Source organism: Ochotona princeps, chromosome 18 (assembly GCF_030435755.1).
Source record: "Ochotona princeps isolate mOchPri1 chromosome 18, mOchPri1.hap1, whole genome shotgun sequence".
Lineage (NCBI taxonomy): Eukaryota > Metazoa > Chordata > Mammalia > Lagomorpha > Ochotonidae > Ochotona > Ochotona princeps.
This window is the reverse complement of record NC_080849.1, coordinates 14,333,826-14,352,125: the sequence shown is the minus strand read 5'-3', so window position 1 is coordinate 14,352,125 and position 18,300 is coordinate 14,333,826. Positions and strand designations below refer to the sequence as shown.

General features: G+C 40.1%; 1 protein-coding gene across 2 annotated transcripts in view; it reads left to right on the top strand.

Moving 5' to 3' along the window:
• The window catches only part of WDR7 (WD repeat domain 7), a 300,266-nt gene that overhangs the window by 217,801 nt on the left and 64,165 nt on the right, over positions 1-18,300 (top strand). For both annotated transcript variants that reach the window (XM_058677108.1, XM_058677109.1), the window contains 3 exons: positions 618-735; positions 2,507-2,656; positions 3,250-3,332. In XM_058677108.1, the coding sequence (XP_058533091.1) occupies positions 618-735; positions 2,507-2,656; positions 3,250-3,332 (351 nt within the window). The remainder of the gene's footprint in view (positions 1-617; positions 736-2,506; positions 2,657-3,249; positions 3,333-18,300) is intronic.

The following is an 18,300-nucleotide window of genomic DNA, read 5'->3' as shown; positions in this document are numbered from 1 at the left end:
TCGAGGCAGGAGGTAACTGTAGCTTCACTTTCCAGAGCTTCACAGGGTGGAAAGATTGATTCCGTTGTGTGTGTAGTCTTATAAACAGGCTGGACAATGTCATGTTGCTTCTCCTTTATATAAAGAGAATGATATCAGTTAATATAATTTTCACATCAATATTAAATAGTCGTTGGCTGATTGGTAGGTCAGTTCTAAAACTAAATGAGCTTTATAACTGAAAATAAGCATGATCTTTAAGCAAACTATAATCTTTAACTCTTTATTTCAGGAAAAATTTGAAGATATGCAGCGTGATGTGCAGTCTTGTCTTTCCCTGAGCTTTGTGATATGTATTCAGTGCTAGTTCTTGATAATTTGTTAACAAGGCGTTTTTAACACTTAGGACAGATGCACATACTGTTTTCAATCTTCACGGTTAATTATTCGATTTTGTATTTGATGCCAAAACACCCTGACTCCTAATCACTGCTCATTGTTGCAAGTCCATTATATTCTAACTGTTGGAGTGCTCCCACTGACCTTGAACCGACATTATAAGCTGTGTCTAATCTTTTCAGTCTATATTTCTAATGCTTCTTTTCTCTTTTCCTTTTTTTTTTCTGATCCCTGTTTAGCATCACAATGGGGCTGCCCCTGAGCCCAGCAGCTGACTCCGCCCGCTCTGCAAGGCATGCTCTCTCACTCATTGCCACTGCCAGACCACCGGCCTTCATCACCACCATAGCCAAGGAGGTGAGTGGGGTTTCCCAGTGCGCTCCATCTTCCCATCCAGAGACATTATTCCATGCCTGAACCTAGGGTTCATTATCCACAAATAATCCTTCTAAGTTTGCCCTAGGTTAGAACATCACTGGTTAATAATTCAGTACTAATATGAACATTTATATGTTTACCTGCCTCCTCACCAGTGCATTCACAACTTACTTTTGTATCCATTTATATTTCACTTGTAAATATTTGACAGTAGGTTTTCCGTCTGAATTCTAGCAGGCTTACGTCAATTAAGATATTACATTAAAGCCATTTACTTTTTTCTCAAGGGTAAGTACCTAGTTGTAATCAAAACCAAACTGGCTCTCCAACTGTAAACAAAAAATGTAACTCATAAACTTGCTAATTGTTTTTCCTATTACATGTCACAGATAAAGACTTGAATGCCAATTGATTCCCACAGTCTTAGTGTTCTAACTAATTGCCCACATCTAACTTAAAAGCTAGTAAAGAACAATGGACCAACCACAGGATCTTTGCCTGAGGTCTCAGTAAGGAGGGAAAGAGAAGGATGATAAGCTCCTATTTTTTAAAACGTATATTGCATTTTCACGTGAATAATGTGTGGCTCCATGTCCACAGAGATTGGACTCGCAGTTGTTTTCCTGTAAGTATGGTGAAGTTATGAAATACCAAGCAGTACCTCTGCGTTTAGGGCTTGGATGTGCCGCTGGGCCGTCCCTAGCGGGCATGCTGTAATAACACTTGTGATGCAGAGGTTGCTGGGAGGACGGATGGAGGGTCCTGATGACAGTTTGTGTAGCTTCTGTGAGACCCTGAAACTTAGGCTTCCAATCTAACGTAAATCTGCAGGCTGAGGGTACGTGTTTCCCTAACAGTGCCCAATGTCATAGTGAGGTTCCACTATGTTAAAAATATACAGAGATATGCATATACATGTATTTTTAAATGAACGCTTAAAATATTTGTGTTTTGGATAAATTCTGTGCCAGCTGCTGGTTGAAACAATTTCAAAATATTTTAATATAACAAAGTCCGTACTTATTACCTTTTAAAAGCAAGTTTTCCACTTTTTAATTGTATAGCATTCGAGTAAAATACTAAGACATTTGTATCTGTCCTAGTTATCCTGTATGAAAGCCATCTGTCCACTGTTTCATGATTAGTCCACGGCTAGCTCTTTTTCTGAGCTATAAAGCTTACATTTTTTATGGGGAAAAATTATTTTCATTTGAATTTCTAAATTTGGTTGTAAATTGCTTTGAATAGTGATTGGTGCACAGCGAGTGCTATAGTCATATGTATGGCTTTCAGAAAATTTGTTTTTCATCAAAGTAAATTTATTTTGAATTTCACTTTCCATGAACTGTCTGAGTAATCCTCATATTGGTGTCATTTACTTTTATTACTCGGGGGCAGGGATCGTATCTTATACCCCTCGGCCTCTCCTAGTTACTACATACCTCAGTCCCCAGATGCACCAATTCACAGATCTTCAGTTTGCTTCTTATAAAACATCACAGTAATAGTAATGTTTCCTATAGTGCCCAAGAACTTAGAAATTTTTGTTAGGCAGTATTTTACTGAGTTTTGGTTTTACTAGTTGCTTTGTTTGCAATCAAAATTTTTTCTTTACCTACCTAAATCTGTTTGTATTTGTTAATTCTTGATTTTTCCAGTTGTTTTAGTTAGTGAAAAATAAATCAGTAGCTAGCTATTTTAAACAGTGTCAAGAGTCAGTCATACCTACAGCATGGAAATGTTTTTGTAGGTGCACAGACATACAGCTCTTGCAGCAAACACCCAATCGCAGCAGAATATACACACCACGACTCTTGCTCGAGCTAAAGGGGAGATTCTTAGAGTCATTGAAATTCTTATTGAAAAGATGCCCACGGATGTTGTGGATCTCCTTGTGGAGGTAAGGCCACCTGCCGCAAATGATACAGCGACACTCTGAGCTAAGTATGCTATTGCAATAGTATTAATCAGTATATTTATTTGTGGTATCCCTAAAAGGTATGTATGGATAGAAAGTGGAGTGTGTGTGTGTGTGTGTGAGAGAGAGCTAAAATAATTAACTTTTGTGCCATATCTGGAGACCTTAATTAAATTTCTTCAAAAATAAAAATCGTTGCTGTGTCCATGAACCGTTCACATAGAATTGCTCTGTATTAGAGTCATTTTTAAAGACTGTAAAGATCTTTCATTATAAATTAAACACAATGTATGCTGTTCTTAACTAAAAGCCAGTTACACCACATATAAGTCTGCATTTGCCTCAAAGTAAACAAGTCTGTCCTCTTTATTGTATTACATTGCCCTTTATTATTACTTCTTCTCATAGATAAGAGGAAGGATATCCTGTAGTATCCTTTCTCTTTTGTCTTGTTTTAATGACTAATGTCAAACTATCTGGACCTTTCGTGGGCAAATGTGAACCCTGTATTTGGAAAATTTTGGAAAAATTAAGTGCTCGAGATTAATGTTAGCGTTGTGTCTTTTTTGTCAAAGGTTATGGACATCATTATGTACTGCCTTGAAGGGTCTTTGGTGAAAAAGAAAGGCCTTCAGGAGTGCTTCCCAGCCATCTGCAGGTAAACAGCCTTCAGTAGCATGCGCAGTAACTGTCAGTGTGTCAGCTGTGGTTGGAATCGCCTTCAGTAGCTAGTTATTAAGCAGCTAGTGTCTAATTATTTTTAAAAATGATTTAGTCATTTGTATTGAAAAGCATGAGTATAATGGAACCAGCTATTTGAAATTGAGTCATAAAGACATTTTGCTCAAGACTTAAAAAGGCGTTTTAGATAGTATTCATTGAATGTTTCTGTGTCTTTTTCTCTGTTAGTCAAATTATTATTTACATCATAAAATACCATTGCAAAACTTCTGACTAAAGGAAGAAGATATACTTTTCAGTCAATAGAAATTCTTATACCACATTTTCACTAATACATTTTATATTTACCATTAAGGTTTTTTTTTGTAATAAGTATATATGTTTTCCATATAAGAAGGCAGAAAAAAGAGCCAAAAACAATTGCATCTCAGAAACAATTATATTAATTTTCTTTTTAATCACTGTAACTAACTACTTGACAAAGGTTACTCATTAAGCAAAGAGGTACATTTGTGGAGGATTACAGTTCCAGATGGTTTGGCTCCTATTGTTAGTGTTGTTACTGGCAGGGTCCCCAGGCCATGGAGAACATTCTGTGGTAAGAGGGAGCACGTATGCCTCTGTGACCTTGTCAAACCATTGGAACTGGATGTAGGGTCTCCTTCCAGGTCACTACTCTTAATCCAGTCTCATCGCTTCCCAAAGCCCTTCCCCTAACCGCTGTAATTAGCTCAAGTTCCTACCTTGTTAGAGCCTCAGGGAGAAGACTCTCATATCGCAGGAGTTGATGTTGTAGAGCAGCACATTAAGTCACAGCCTGCAATGCCAGCATCCCATTTGGGAGCCAGTTTGAGTCCCAGCTACTCCAGTTCTGATCTACCTCCCTGCTAACGTGCCTGGAAAAGTAGTGAATGGTGACTCAGGTGCTTGGGCTCCCAACACCTGGCCCCTGGCTGCAGTGTGGCTCACCCCGGACTGTGGGGGCGGTGTGGGGAGTGAACTAGCAGATGGAGGGTCTCTCACTCTTCTCCCTCCCTCCCTCCCTTAATCCTTTTCTCCATCCCTGTTTGTAACTCTTTCAAGTAAATAAATAAGTATTTACCAAAAAAATCTATCCAAAACATGTACTGCTCTTCTAGTGAGACATGACATAGTTGCCATGGTTTAGACAGTACTTTGGACGTCTTCCTCAAGGCCCATGTTGTAAGCCTGACCCCCAAAGTCTTCTGCATATACTTAAGTGTCAAAGTACAAGCACGTTATGTTTATTTTTTTAAAAAGTGGCTTTAAATCTGATTCTCAGAATGTTTATAGCTTATCCACATTTTGCTTAAAAATGTGTAACCTCCATGTAGTAAGTAGAAATATTAAAGTTTGTTGAAGATTTTTTTTTAATTGGTAGAAGCCAGAACAACCAATGATGCAAGGGTATGTAACAATTTTTCTCTTTAGGACAAGTTCAGTGATATCCTTATTTAGTTCTGCTCCCTTTCATGAGTACGTTGTAGGGTAAAGCTTGGCTGATGAACGTAAACGTCTTGAACTCTGTGATGTTACATTGTGCATTTTTCTGTCTTCTGTGTTTGCTGTTGTTTTGGCCAGTGTTAGCTAAGTGGAGTGTCCCCGATGGAGCCTTCTCATCTCTGCATTTACAATAGGCCTTTTTAATCTAGCCTCCGTCTCTTGCAGTGTCTGATTTACACCATCAAAAAATGTGAACATAGGCTATGAAAAAAATATGTGTTGTATCATACATGTTTACAGATGCATTCTTTCTTGTAATATATATTAGATGGATCATAATACTGTAGTTTTTAATATCGTGACATGTTCATTCTGCTGTATGTTCTTAATGAAAATTATACATATCCAATCGCTCATGCAATTAACTGATTTTCAGAATACAGGTAGCGGTTACTTTCCCCGTTGAGCTTTCTCTAAGGAAATGTTTAAACACAGTGTCTGGCAGGTGGAGGTGGTGAGCGAGTACTTTTCCTGGGGCTTACCGTCCTGAGTGCTAACAGTGTCCTTTATAGCACTAGGCACTGCTGTGCAAATAAGCTCCCTGGAGTTAATGTGTGTAAATTGCTCAGTGTTTAAAGGCCCGCTTGCCCGCTTTGCTGGAAACCTGCCTTCTACACCTGCGGATCCCCAACTAAGTCGCTGCCATCCACTCCTGTTTGATCGCTGAGGAACAGCGTTCTGCGTGAATGTTAAGGAGGTCTTTGTTTCACCTGGGTGAATCCTCCATATAGGTGCTTTCTGATTTGGCAAAAAGCAGAGGGTTTTTGTTTGTTTGTTTACTAATTTGCTAACATCCTCTGCATACTTTCTGTGCCTCAGGTAGACCCTGGGGCTGTGGTGCTAAACAAGGTGATACTCTCAAAGAGCCCTGAGTCTAAGAGGGGAATTGTTCAGGCACAGACTTGGCCGGCTCCTGTTATATGCTGGGGTGGGTTACATACCAGAGACCAAGTGGGGCAATGAAACGAGGTCATCACTTGCCATATGGGAGTCTGAGAAAGTTTCACAAAGAGGAAGGCAGGGGCCTGTCACTATAGCCTGGTGACTAAAGTCCTCACCTTGCATGTGCCAGGATCCCATATGCGCGCCAGTACCAATCCCTGCGGCCCCACTTCCCATCCGTTTGTGGCTTGGGAAAACAGGAGAGGATGTCCCAAAGCCTTGGGACCCTGCACCCACCCTGGGAGACCTGGAAGAGGCTCCTGGCTCCTGGCTTCAGATTGGCCCAGCTCCAGGCTTTGCGGCCGCTTGAGGAGTGAATCACCAGTCAAAAGATCTTCCCTGTCTCTCTTCCCATCTGTATATCTGACTTTCCGATAAAAAGAAAATGAATCTAAAAAAAAAAGTGAGGGAAGGCAGATGAATAAAAGTAATATCTGTAAAATGTTTCATAGGAGCAACCTGGCTTCAGGGCTTTCATTTGAAGTTCAGGATTTTAAAACTTGAATGTAGTGATTTCTCTAAAGTTTTCTTTGTTTTGACAGTTGTCTTTCAGATTGCAAATTAAAATAAAACTTCCATTTTATCATCATGAAAATCATTGATTTATTGGAAATCTGCACTGTGACATAGTAACTATAGCCACTATATAGGCACCAGTTTGTGTCCTGGCTGCTCCGCTCTTGATTCTGCTCCATGCTAATGGCCTGGGAAAGGCAATGGAGGATGTCCCAAGTGCCTGAGCCCCTGCTCCCTATGTGGGAGACCCCCATGATGCTCTGGCTCCTAGCTTTGGCCTGGCGCCTACTTCTTGCCTGCTCATTGTTGGCTTGTTGCTGTCTGGAAGTGAGCCAGTAGAAAAAAGATATTCTCTCTCTCTCTGTCTCCCTATAACTCTGTCTCTCAAATATATGAATAAGTACATGTTTTTAAACATCTTTGGTTTATTAAGGATTATATAATGGCTTAATGTAGTATCTGATTAATGGTGTATTCGTTCACCAAAGCAGGAGGATAGTTCAAAACAGTTGGTGGAAATTGGGATTCAAATGCAATGTGTACTTTTCTGTGCACTTTTTTGAAGATGCTATATATATTGTCATCTGAATTTCTTGGTTCTGTTACAATTTTATTCAAAGCATATTAAAAATTTGGGATGTAAATTATAAAATCATTGAACAACATTGATACAAAAATTTGCTTTTAAAGATTTGTATTCCTGTAATACTTTTTTTCTTGCACCTGTTGAAACTTCCTGTGATATCCTTTGTTGTACATAGAAGTGGATTAGAACACATGCCAGTGCAGTTCGATCTACATTCTTTTGGTGTCACTGACCGAACCTCATTTGCTGATATCAGATCAGGATCAAGAGCAAGAGACCTAGAAAGCTTCAGTGACCAACTCCTGCTCTGACGTGCTGCTGCAAGTCTCTGTGTCCCAAGGTCACCGGCCTGCGCAGTGCTGCCCGCCCCAGGGAGCAGGACACGCAGCAGCCGCAAGAGATGAAGAAAAGGCTCTTCGGGTTGCCCCTCTGTAAAACGAAGGACAGGAGTGGGGATTCCTAAGAGAAGGTCCCTTTCAGATTTAGAATTCCACAGTCTGTAATTCTACAGAAACAATGCAGCAAGGTCACTGGCTACGTGAAATAGCTGGTGCCATTTATTATGTTGGAATGAAGGACTAAACACATGGAACGGCACAGCTGGTATCATTAGTCAACCGCAGTTATTGAGTGCCCACACTGAGTGTTCATATTTTTTAAGCTAAAAATGGGAAGTCCAACAAAGGATTTTTCTTTGAAATCTGTGCATGTACTTGACAGGTCTTAAAAAAACTTAAAAAAACTTAAAATTACCTCAGTTTAAATTAAAGTAGCACATGCAGAAGAACCTGAGAAGCCAGGGGCATGTGATTTTGGGCCAGATGGGGCTATTTCTTGATATAGGATGTTTGAAAGAAAAGAAGAAAAGAATCCCCCTCATTCTAGCCAAGGATAATATATGACTGTGTACTTTGAAGAAGTCAAAAGTCATATCCAGCAGCCTCTGTATCTGTGCTATTAAAAACACTGCGACCTGGGGACAGTGCTCATTGCAGGTGCAGTAGCGCATCCTACGGGAGTGCCTGTCCTTTCCCTGGCTGCTGCTCTTCTGATCCAGCTCGCTGATGATGGCTTGGGAAAGCAGCAGGGGATGTACCCACAGGGGAGCCTTAAAAGAAGCTCCCGCCTGATGGCTTCAGATTGGCTCAGTTCTGGCTGTTGCAACCATTTAGGGGAGTGAACCAGCAGATAGAAGATCTCTCTCTCTCTCTCCATATATATACATATATATATACATATCTGTCTCTGTAAAAATGCCTTGCAAATAAAAATAAATAAATTTTGAAAAACTACTAAAATCTTCTGACTCTTCAAATATCATATTTTCTCATCAAGTTCAATTAATTTAAAATATATTTCACTCTTTGCTGTGTATTATGCCATTGCCAGTTTTTAAGAACATAATAGCTGTAACCTTAAATATTCTGATTATTGTATTTTAAGAAATACTTTATATTTCTTTGAGCATTCTTCAGTTTGGGCTTATTGGTTTTTTAAAAGAGCTGTTTATTTTTCATTTGAAAGGCAGAGACACATTGAGATGGAACTTCCACCTGTTGATTTACTCCCCGAAGAGCCACAATGGCTTGGACTGAGTGCACTGTAGTTTATAGGAGCTTAAATATCTCTGATGTCAGTAACAATCATTTTTACAAAGCAAATAGCCATTGGTTCCTTTTGGAACATATGTGTATCACTAATGAATATTTTTATCTACCACTTGTTATATAGTTCAGTAAATATCTGAATATGATACCCCCAAAGGGCTCTGCACTTTCCTATTTTATGCTTGGGCATCAAGCAGAGGGATGTAGAGTCAGTGTTGATAGGATGCCTGGATGAGAAATTAAAAAAATCGAACTGAGTGCAGTATAGCATAGTCAGTGTAGGTTGGTTTGCTGGGTATGGGATTTCATAAGGGGATTCAAGTTCAGTAATATAGCAACTTGTAACCACAAATTTTAAAATCAAATTCTGGAGACAGTTCAGTGAGGCTTCTCCTCCCAAGCCTGGAAAGAAGTTAATTCTATTTTCTTAGTGACTAGGGCAGCTTTAATTGATGATGGTTATTATTTATATACCCGGCAACTATGTGTAAATTACTCAGAATCTTCTATCTGTCATTAACAGCAATGACTTAGATCACTCAGAAGAGAGATCTAGAATAAAGATAATGGCTAAAGCTGAAGGTAAAGGCCAAGGAGATTGCAAAGCATCTGCAAGAATTCACTCTTACATGTTACCTTCCTATGTTTCTTCCCATGCTTCTTCATAGACACAAAGATCCAGGCTCGACTCTTCACAGACAGCTTTCTACTTAAAGCTGACTGTATTTTTTAGTTTATTGCAAAATATTTTTATAATTTGTAGTTTGTATGTAAGTGGAAACCAAAAGCAAGATTGTGTTGTAAAAATATGTCATCTATGTTACATCCAGGTCCTATACAAATTAATTAGCTATCAAGTCATGAAAAGACATTAAAAAACTCTAAACTCATATTACCAAGTGAAAAAAGCTCTCTGCCAAAAGGCAAAACTACAAAGTTGGCAGAAGAGTGATGGTTGCTAGAAGCAAAGGGGAGAGAGCTTCTGGGGCAGTGAAACTATTCTGTATGGTTTCTGCCTCAGTCAGAATACTTCGAATGGGCAACACCAAGAATCCAGCCTGTTGTCTGTCATCTGTGGATGCTGGGGGTAACGAGGTCAGTGTAACCTGTATTGCTCCATGTAGAATGTCCATCGTGGCGGTGATACTAATACTGAAACTCTATACTTCCTGCTCAGTTGTGCTGATAACGCAGACCTGCCTTAAGAAATAAAGTGTGTTTTCTGAAAGCATGTCACCTACTCAATGTACCCTCTAAAAAGTCAAAGAAACAATCTGAGCTTCAGTGATCATTCATGCGGACCATCATTAGGTGTTTATTTTGGATGAATTGGCGTATCATTCTCAGTCACTAAATGATAAGAACATTTACTTAATCAGTAATTATGGGTGCTATCCACTTATTTGAAATGTAGCATTTACTGGTGTTTATTTCAAATTGAAAATTAATGTAACAATATTTTAATTCATTAAACTTAGTTTAATGGATAGATAGCCAATCTCGGTATCCACTTCCAAACTGAGAGGAAAATAAACCATATGAGAAACAGGAACTTGTGGAAAATATTTTGTTTGTTTTACTTGAAGGTCAGAATTGCAGAGGAGAGTAAGGAGAGGGACAGAGAGACAGAGAGAGAGAGAGATCTTCCATCCATTGGTTCATTCCTCAAATGGCTGCTGCAACCAGAACTGGGTCAGTCCAAAGCTGGGAGCTGGTCCCTACCTTACACATGGGTGCAAGAGCCCAAGGACCTGGGCCATCCTGTAACTGCTCTCCCAAGCCATAAGCGAGGAGCTGGATTGGGAGTGGGGCAGCACATGGGATACCAGTATAGGCACAGGATTAGTTCATTATACCACCACATCAGCTCCCAAAATCAGAAATATTTTTAAAGATTTATTTATTTTTGAAAGTCAAAATAAAGGCCAGAGAGGGAGAGACAGAGAACCTTGCATCTGCTGTTTCACTTCCCAGACGGCTACAGCAGCTGGCCCTGGACCAGCCCGAGACAGAAGCTAGGAGCCAGGTTTCCTGTGTGAATGGCAGGGCCCCAAACAAGTGGGCCATCTTCTGCTGCCTTTCTTTCTTTTTTTTTTTTTTTTTCAGGGAGTTGGGTTGGAGGTATAGTCTCCAGAACACAAACCAGCACCCGTATGAGATCCTAGCATCTAAGGCTTTATCCACTATGCCACAATGCAGGCCCCAGAGAAATGGGAATTTTTAATAAAGTTCAAATGATTAACAGAGTAATTTTGAATACTTGTGTAACTTCTGTTAAGAATTCTAAAAAGGGGGTGGAAGGCACTTGGCTTAGTGTGTAAGCTACCATGTGGGACCCCTGCATCCATTCTGGTTCAAGCCCCTGGTGCACACCAAGAACTGGGTTCCTACCACCAGATGTTCTTTAGGCTGCTGGCTTTAACTTGGCCTGTCATGGCTCTTGGTGGCACACGGGGAGTGAACCATTGGATAAAAAACGTTCTCTGTCACTGTTTAACTACTCTACCTCGCAATTAAATTAAATATGTTTGATAATTCCTGAAAATGTTTCAGAAGCCATTCCTTTATTCGGTGCACACATATGTTTCTGGCCTGTATTTGTTGCTGGGCCAGGGCAGGCTACCCTGTTACACCTGGCTGGCCAGTCAGTACCTGCCATTGGAGGTCTTACTGTTTTCTTGGCAGAGACGGGAGAGGGGGGGTGATTACTGATTTGCTGCAGGCATTGTCCTCAAGGGTGTCCAGGACACACGGAAGCGTCCACCAGTTATGACAGGAGGGAGCTGGTGCGGGTGCATAGAGGGGAGAGAATCAGTGAGGTTTCAGCTGAGATCTAAAGTGCCATAGATGTGTATCAGGCAAGCAAATCCTTCTGACTCCAGTATCTGTGCCTCTTCCCAACTGTAAAATTGGCTCTCATTGAATGAAATACTGATTTCAGTGCTATTGTGAATCTCTGACCCATGAGTCAGTGATCACTTTGCAAAAGGCAATACAGCGTATGCTTTGGTATCGCATAACTCATTGCCAAGAATGAAGCCAGTCTCGAGCAATCTGGACATGCTCTGGATAATTTGTTTAATGACTCAGCTACTCTGACTTGCAAGTAGACAGCAAAGACAGTGATGACAAGGACTGAACCAAGTTTGAAGAACTCTGGGTAAAAATGTTTTATCTGTTTTAATGTCTGTATCCCCTGAATTTTAAGAATTTTGACATGGAAACAGTGTTTTATACTATTTTGCTTGATTTGACTAGGGATCGTCTAATTGACCTGTATTGGAAGACTTCTTAATATGTTTTCTTCATAGCACGTTTTTCCAAATGTGCTCTGTATTGAAATACTTCCATTCGTGTGTGTTTGTAAATGAAGCACTGTTTACTAACAGTCGTCTCCTTAAAATATGCTAGACTGGTGGAATATCATGTAAGCATTATGAAGATTCAGGTTGACACATTGCTCTTATCATGGGAAAATGTTAGCAGAAGAGAAAACAGGGAAACCATAAAAGCTACAGGGCAGTGTACAAAATAAAATCATTTTGAAAGAATAAAGTCAGTGTGAGCTCTGATATTGATGCGTGTACAACTGTGCTTATGAAGAGAAAACCAACCCGGGAAGACACACTCCAGGCCATTTCCCGTGTCCCAAGGAGAGTAGGAAGGAACTATGGTAAAAGGTTAACTTTCACGGGTAAACCAACATTTCTATAGCATTTGTGAATTCCCTTAAATTTGGATATGAAAATAACTAGAAAAATAATAAATAATCATTGAGAAACCCTTGGAGCTATGATTCAGATGAGACACAAAATAATCCAAAGTAAGTTGAAATATCTGCACTGGATGAAAGAGTTAACAGTCTGTATTTTCAGAGATGGCTTCCTTTTTTTTTTTTTTTTTTTTACCTTTTCTTAAAGTTTGTTGTGATGTAGACAGACTGATTGATTTTGCTTTTTGAGTGAAAAGCTGAATCAGCTGTGTTCACCCTAAAGGGGCACTTAAAATCCAGTAAGGAAATGAACACTGTCTACTTTAGAACATCGCATGAGCTCATTTTTAAAGAAATGCCTCGAAAACTGTGGTTTGTTCTTGTCCGGTGTGGTGATCCCAGTAATGGGATGTAAAACAGCTTCTTATCCTAACTTCCAGTCAAAGTGTTAAGATAGTAACCATTAACAGTTTCCTTTAGATAATAAACAATTAGAGATGTCACTCTGTCCTCACAAGTAAAAATCTCCCTAAAACCATTCTAGTGCATTTATCTTCCTACTTCTAAAAACTCCCTAACAGAACTCTCTTTTAGTACTGAAAGTCTTCATATTCAAATTGGCAGAGAAAACCTAAATCCACATTGTTTACCTTGTCTTTGGAAGTTTTGACTGAAAGAAAATAATCTGCAATTATTTTAGCTTATACTTGCAAATTATAAGTTATCTTAAAATATGCAAACAAATTCCTTGGAGGGTTTACTTCTATTTATTAGAATGTTATTAGTACTGGTTTGGCATAGGAAAACAGCAAATTAACTACATCCCATTTATTCGTTCTCTAGTAGATGTTCAAAGATGATGATGATGATAGCCAATAACGTTAACATATGTTTATTATATTAATTGCTTATATGTTTCTGGCAGTGTTCTTAAAGCTTACCTGTATCGGTTTCTCCCTGACTTCCCAATAACTGTTATTGTTCCCATATGACAAATGGGGACCCCAGGAAGACGGACAAATAACTTAGCCATGGCTGCACAGTTAAAAGGTGCAGAACCAGGTGACTGGAGGCTTGCTTCTCAGTACAGCATAGACACGTGTGCTCTGTCTTTGCAGAAATGTTTATGCTCGGACAACTGAGGAAACATTTCCAACGCTTCTTTTACCACCTAAACAACAATATGCTTTTGGCAAGTGTTTTCTGGAAGCAAGGTATTTCTTAACTGCGCATCCAGAAAAATATATGGACTATTCCCAGTGTCCATCAGCGTCTCACCCAAAGGGTGCCCTCTATTGGAATAAAGCACTTCCTGGAAACCATTCTTCATCACCTCCTCCACCCATGCAACTAGTGACCCAGACCCTCTGCGCTGAGACCTCTGCCAGTGCCACTTTCATGTTTGTAAATCTTTCAGATTTATTAGCAGTGTGGAGGCATGGAATTCTGGGGTGTGTTTGGAAACATGTTGCAGAAAATGGTTCCTCCTTTGCAGAGTTCTCCCCCTTCGTTGTAGCTGTGGTGCCTCTGTGGGCTGTTGACCTGCTCCTAAATCTTTTAGGCTGACTCCTCACGAAGTGGCCTTCCAAACTCTTTGGCATCCCACAGAGATGAACCTAGGCCATGGCAATAGGTGACTGTCACTGACATATTCTGGGGGGTCAGAGTGACCTGCCAGCTGCAGGACTCCTGGCAACCCAATGCACCTGTGTTTGGGGCTCAGCTCTTGGAGCCCATCATGGATATTTGCCTCCCTATCCAATATGCAGGATGAATAAAGGGATGCCATGTGTTGACTTGAAGTTTTTCTTTTTATTAGCAATAAATCAACATATATATTTGCAAAGTGCTATCAAGGGATTCGACTCATTAATGTCATTTCATGCAAATTAAAGCAAACAAACAAGCAATGTGGGCCAACATTTGCAGTAGTGGGTAAGATGCCCCTTAGGACATCTGCATGGCATGTTGCAGTGCCCAGGTTTGGGTCCTGGGTCCACTCTCCATTCTGACTTCCTGCTAATATGCACCCCAGGTGGCAGGTGTGATGGTTCAGTTACTTTGTTTTCTGCCATCATGTGGAACACCTGGTCGAGTTTCTAGCTCCAGGCTTTGGCCTGATCCAGCTTGGCTATTGCAAGCCGTTTGGGGAGTACAACAACAGATAGGACTCCACTCCTCTCTCCTCTCCCGCCCTCCTCTCCACTCCCCTCCCTCATGCCCCTCCCTCTTCCTCTCCCTCCCTGTCCCTCTCTTTCCATCCCTTTCACTATCTCCCCCTCTCACTCTATCTTCCTCTCAAATAAATGAAGCAAAAATGTGCTACCATTTTTTATTTCTGTTGTCAAAAAAGTAGGAAGTTTGATAATATAAAATAGGAGCATCCTTTTAATGAGAGTTGAAAGCAGTTTGGCATTGCTTACTAAAATATAAAATATGTGTGTGCTTTGATCAGCTCTGATAAATCTGCCCTATAAAGATACTCACCTAGGACGGACAGGTACATGTAATTTGAATATCCTTCAGCTTAAATAATGGGAGCACTGCAAGTATGAGAAAGAGGCCATCTATGTGTACACACGTGATGGGTGTCAACTGGGAGGAAAAACGAAATTACAGGATAATATACACAACCTGATAACTATTTTTTGCATTAAAAGTGAGAAAAATTTCTCCGAAGGCCCCCTAAATTGCTAACAGCAGGTAAAGGAGGGGCAATTGAAGTTTTCTGTGTTTCGCAAGTGTATGATGCCTTAATATTTAAAGAAAAATATTTGAGAGGCTGAGAAAGAGACAGAAAGACCAGGAGCCAGGAGCATCATCCGGGCCTGCCGTGTGGGATCAGCGACTGAAGTCCACAGACCATCTTCTGCTATGATCCAAGGCACATTAACAGGAACTGGATCAGCAGTGGAACAGTCAGGGCTTGAACCAGCACTCAAGTACAAGTCCAGGAAGCAGCGTTAACCCACTGCACCACAACATGAGCTCATGCCCTGATACTTTTTAAAGAGAGTGAATCATTTGTGTGTAGAATTTTTTAAGCTAGTTTTTAAAGAATTTCTAAAAACACCTTGGTATGAATTAGGCATAATAGCTCAGTTACTTATGAAAATTCATACACAAATACAAAAAATATATACAAATATTGTGTAATTGCATGCAATGCTCAGTAAATGTTAGCTACAAGCAGTAGTAATTATAGAGAATTGTGTTATTTTAGTTATATTTCCTACATACCTTAGATTTGAAGTGCTTTCGTATTAAGCTGGAGGCTAATTTGACATAAGTGGACATGTGTTTCTTGCCTCATTTTAGTGCTCCAGGGCACAGTATACAGGAGCAATATAACCTCCTGAGGCCATTGCAATGTCACCAGAGTCATTAGGTAACGGTACAGGTTTCTGTCTGTTCCAAATCATATTTCTGCTGAGGGTTGCAAGTTTTCCTTTTTTACTGTCTTTTCAAGTTGACTTTTAAATTTCACACATTTTCTCTCATTTGAGGGCCATTTTTAGTAAAGAGGAAAAATTCATCAGCTCAAGAGGAACCGCAAATGGAGAATGCCAGAGTTATTTAGAGGCTCGAGTCCTGGGGGCTTGGCAAACTCCCAAGCAAAGTGATTTGCTCCCAAGTAATTTTCTGGGCCAGAATGGACCCAGTTCACATTAAGTTTCAAATCATAAGCCACCGTTTGTCACTCCTCTGTCACTGAAGTCACAAATGTAGCTTTGGAAAAATAAAGTGTCACTCCTTCAAGTCACCCTGTCTTCATAATTAGCAATGATTAAGGATTGATTACTTCTTTAATTGTGTTTTGTGTGATAATGCCATATTTATTGAGTTATGTGCAATGATACAAATATTGGGCAAATTCTAAGAATTACTTTGACTTCCGGGACATTTGCACCAATTTTTTAATTACATGTATCACTTTTTTGGCTATTTATATTTATCTCTTGTACTTTAACCCATATAATCTTTTCTAGTTCCTAAATTATAAGTAAATTTTTATATTTTGTCATTGTAAGTCTCAACACTCATGTAGCCAGGCTCCAGGAGCCCTTATAGGTAACTTCTGATAAATGTACAATGGTTTGTCTCACTTTAAAATATGGTTTTTGAAGGATCCTGCAGCAGGATTCTAGTCATTCATGTCTGCCTCACTTCTTGGGCAGGTTTTATTCCTTTGTTGGTCCTTTCAGTTGTGAATTTAGACTCTGATAAATATTCATTGAGAAGCAGGTGCTTGGCCTAGTTAAGGCTCTGGTTAAGACGCCATGTCCCACAGCAGAGTACCTAAGGTACAATTCTCAGCCATAATGTTTGAGTCCATCTTCCTGCTAGTGCAAACCCTGGAAGGCTGCAGTGATGGCTCATTGGGTCTTTGATGCTCATGTGGCTTGATGTCCAATTTGCAACTTAGTTTCAGTCTGTCCCAATCTCCAGCCAATGAAGCAGCGAATGGGAGTGTCCTCTCTCAAGCAGAGGGATCAGCAGGTGTCCAGACCTCCAAGGGGCAGCCCTGTGAGCCTCTTCCATAGAGGACTAGAGAAGCAATGATGCGAGCAGAGCAAGCAAAGGGAGGGGGAATGCCAGAGCAGGACCTTGGAGGACAGCTGTGGATCCAAGAGCGAGGCCCTGTGACTGCACACGGGCAGCAGTGCAAGTGTAGAGCTCAGGGACTTGCCCTTTAGGAAGACGGCCACCTTGGAAAGAAGTGTGCTTTACACGCTGACACCACTCCACCTTGTTCTTTCACCTGCTGAAGAAGGGGCAATGTTCTCTCTCGCAGAAAAGAGTTTCCTGGGTCCTCCTAGTAAAGGAGAACTATTGTTCTAAGTTGAATGTAACTGAAAAAGTCTTCCTGGGTTATTGACCAAGAATGCACCTACATGGTGAAGACTAAGATGCCTTTCCAAAAGGCTCAGCGCACATCATCTTATGTGACTCCCAAGTTTTAGAAATAATTGAAGACTTCCATGTGGAAGCAAGTCTAGACAAGAACAATCTTAAATGTGGTAATGAGCCCTCCACTGATTCCTTCTAGAGCTGAGGCAGGTAATGCTGTGTCATCACCCTTAATATTGACAACCCCAAATGGAGATCTTGTTCAAGCAGAAGGGTAGACGAGGTAGAGGGGACTTGCTGCCTGCAGTGCCCCCAGTGGAGCCCTGCCAAATGACTTCAGGTACACCCCAGACACCTTCTGTTCAGAGGACCACTGTCAGAGGAACAAGAAGCTTAGCAGGAAAACCTAGATGCAAGCGTGCCATAAGACATTCACTCTAAAGGATTCTTTAAGGTAGTTTTTAGAGTCACTACTCTAGTAGTAAATTGCAAAGAATGAAAAATGCAGCCTGTAATATATAGTCCTCTCAGGCAGAATAAAGATTCGATACCAAGAATAGCTTTCATCTTTTTTTTTCTCCCATAAATAATGGTGTTTGGAGATATAGAAAGATGAGGGGGTTGTCTAGAGGGTGGAAAATGAGCAGTATAAATGGGCAGTCTTTAGATTATATTTTAACTACAATTTTGTCAAAACAAACATTTTACCAATGCTGTGTTTTGAAAAGGATTATTTTGGGGGTAATCATATTTAGTTTTACAGAAGGATCTTAGTGATACAGCTATTACATTTTTGTAAACAAAAGATAAAATGCCACTGCAGATTTTATTTTTGTGTATTCATTAGCTTGCACAGAATAAATATAAGGCATTTGTTAAAAATTGCATTCTGTGTTGCTCTGCTAAGGTGATGCTGTTACCTGACTTTGTGTGTAGAAACAGATGTAGGCATAGATACAGATACAGTGATACAAATACTTATACCAGTCTGTGAATTGAATATTAAGACAATAAACATTTTAAAGTTCTACTAAACCATTTTCATTTTCATCTAGAACATTAGAATTGATTGCTGACTCCTACTTTGTCCCTCTGCACTGAGAGTCATGCTGCTTTGCTTAGAAAAAAGCTTGAACAACTAACTTTTTACTGATCAGCTAATAGCTTCAGCAGCTTTATACTTTCTTCCTTCCTCAAACTAATATGC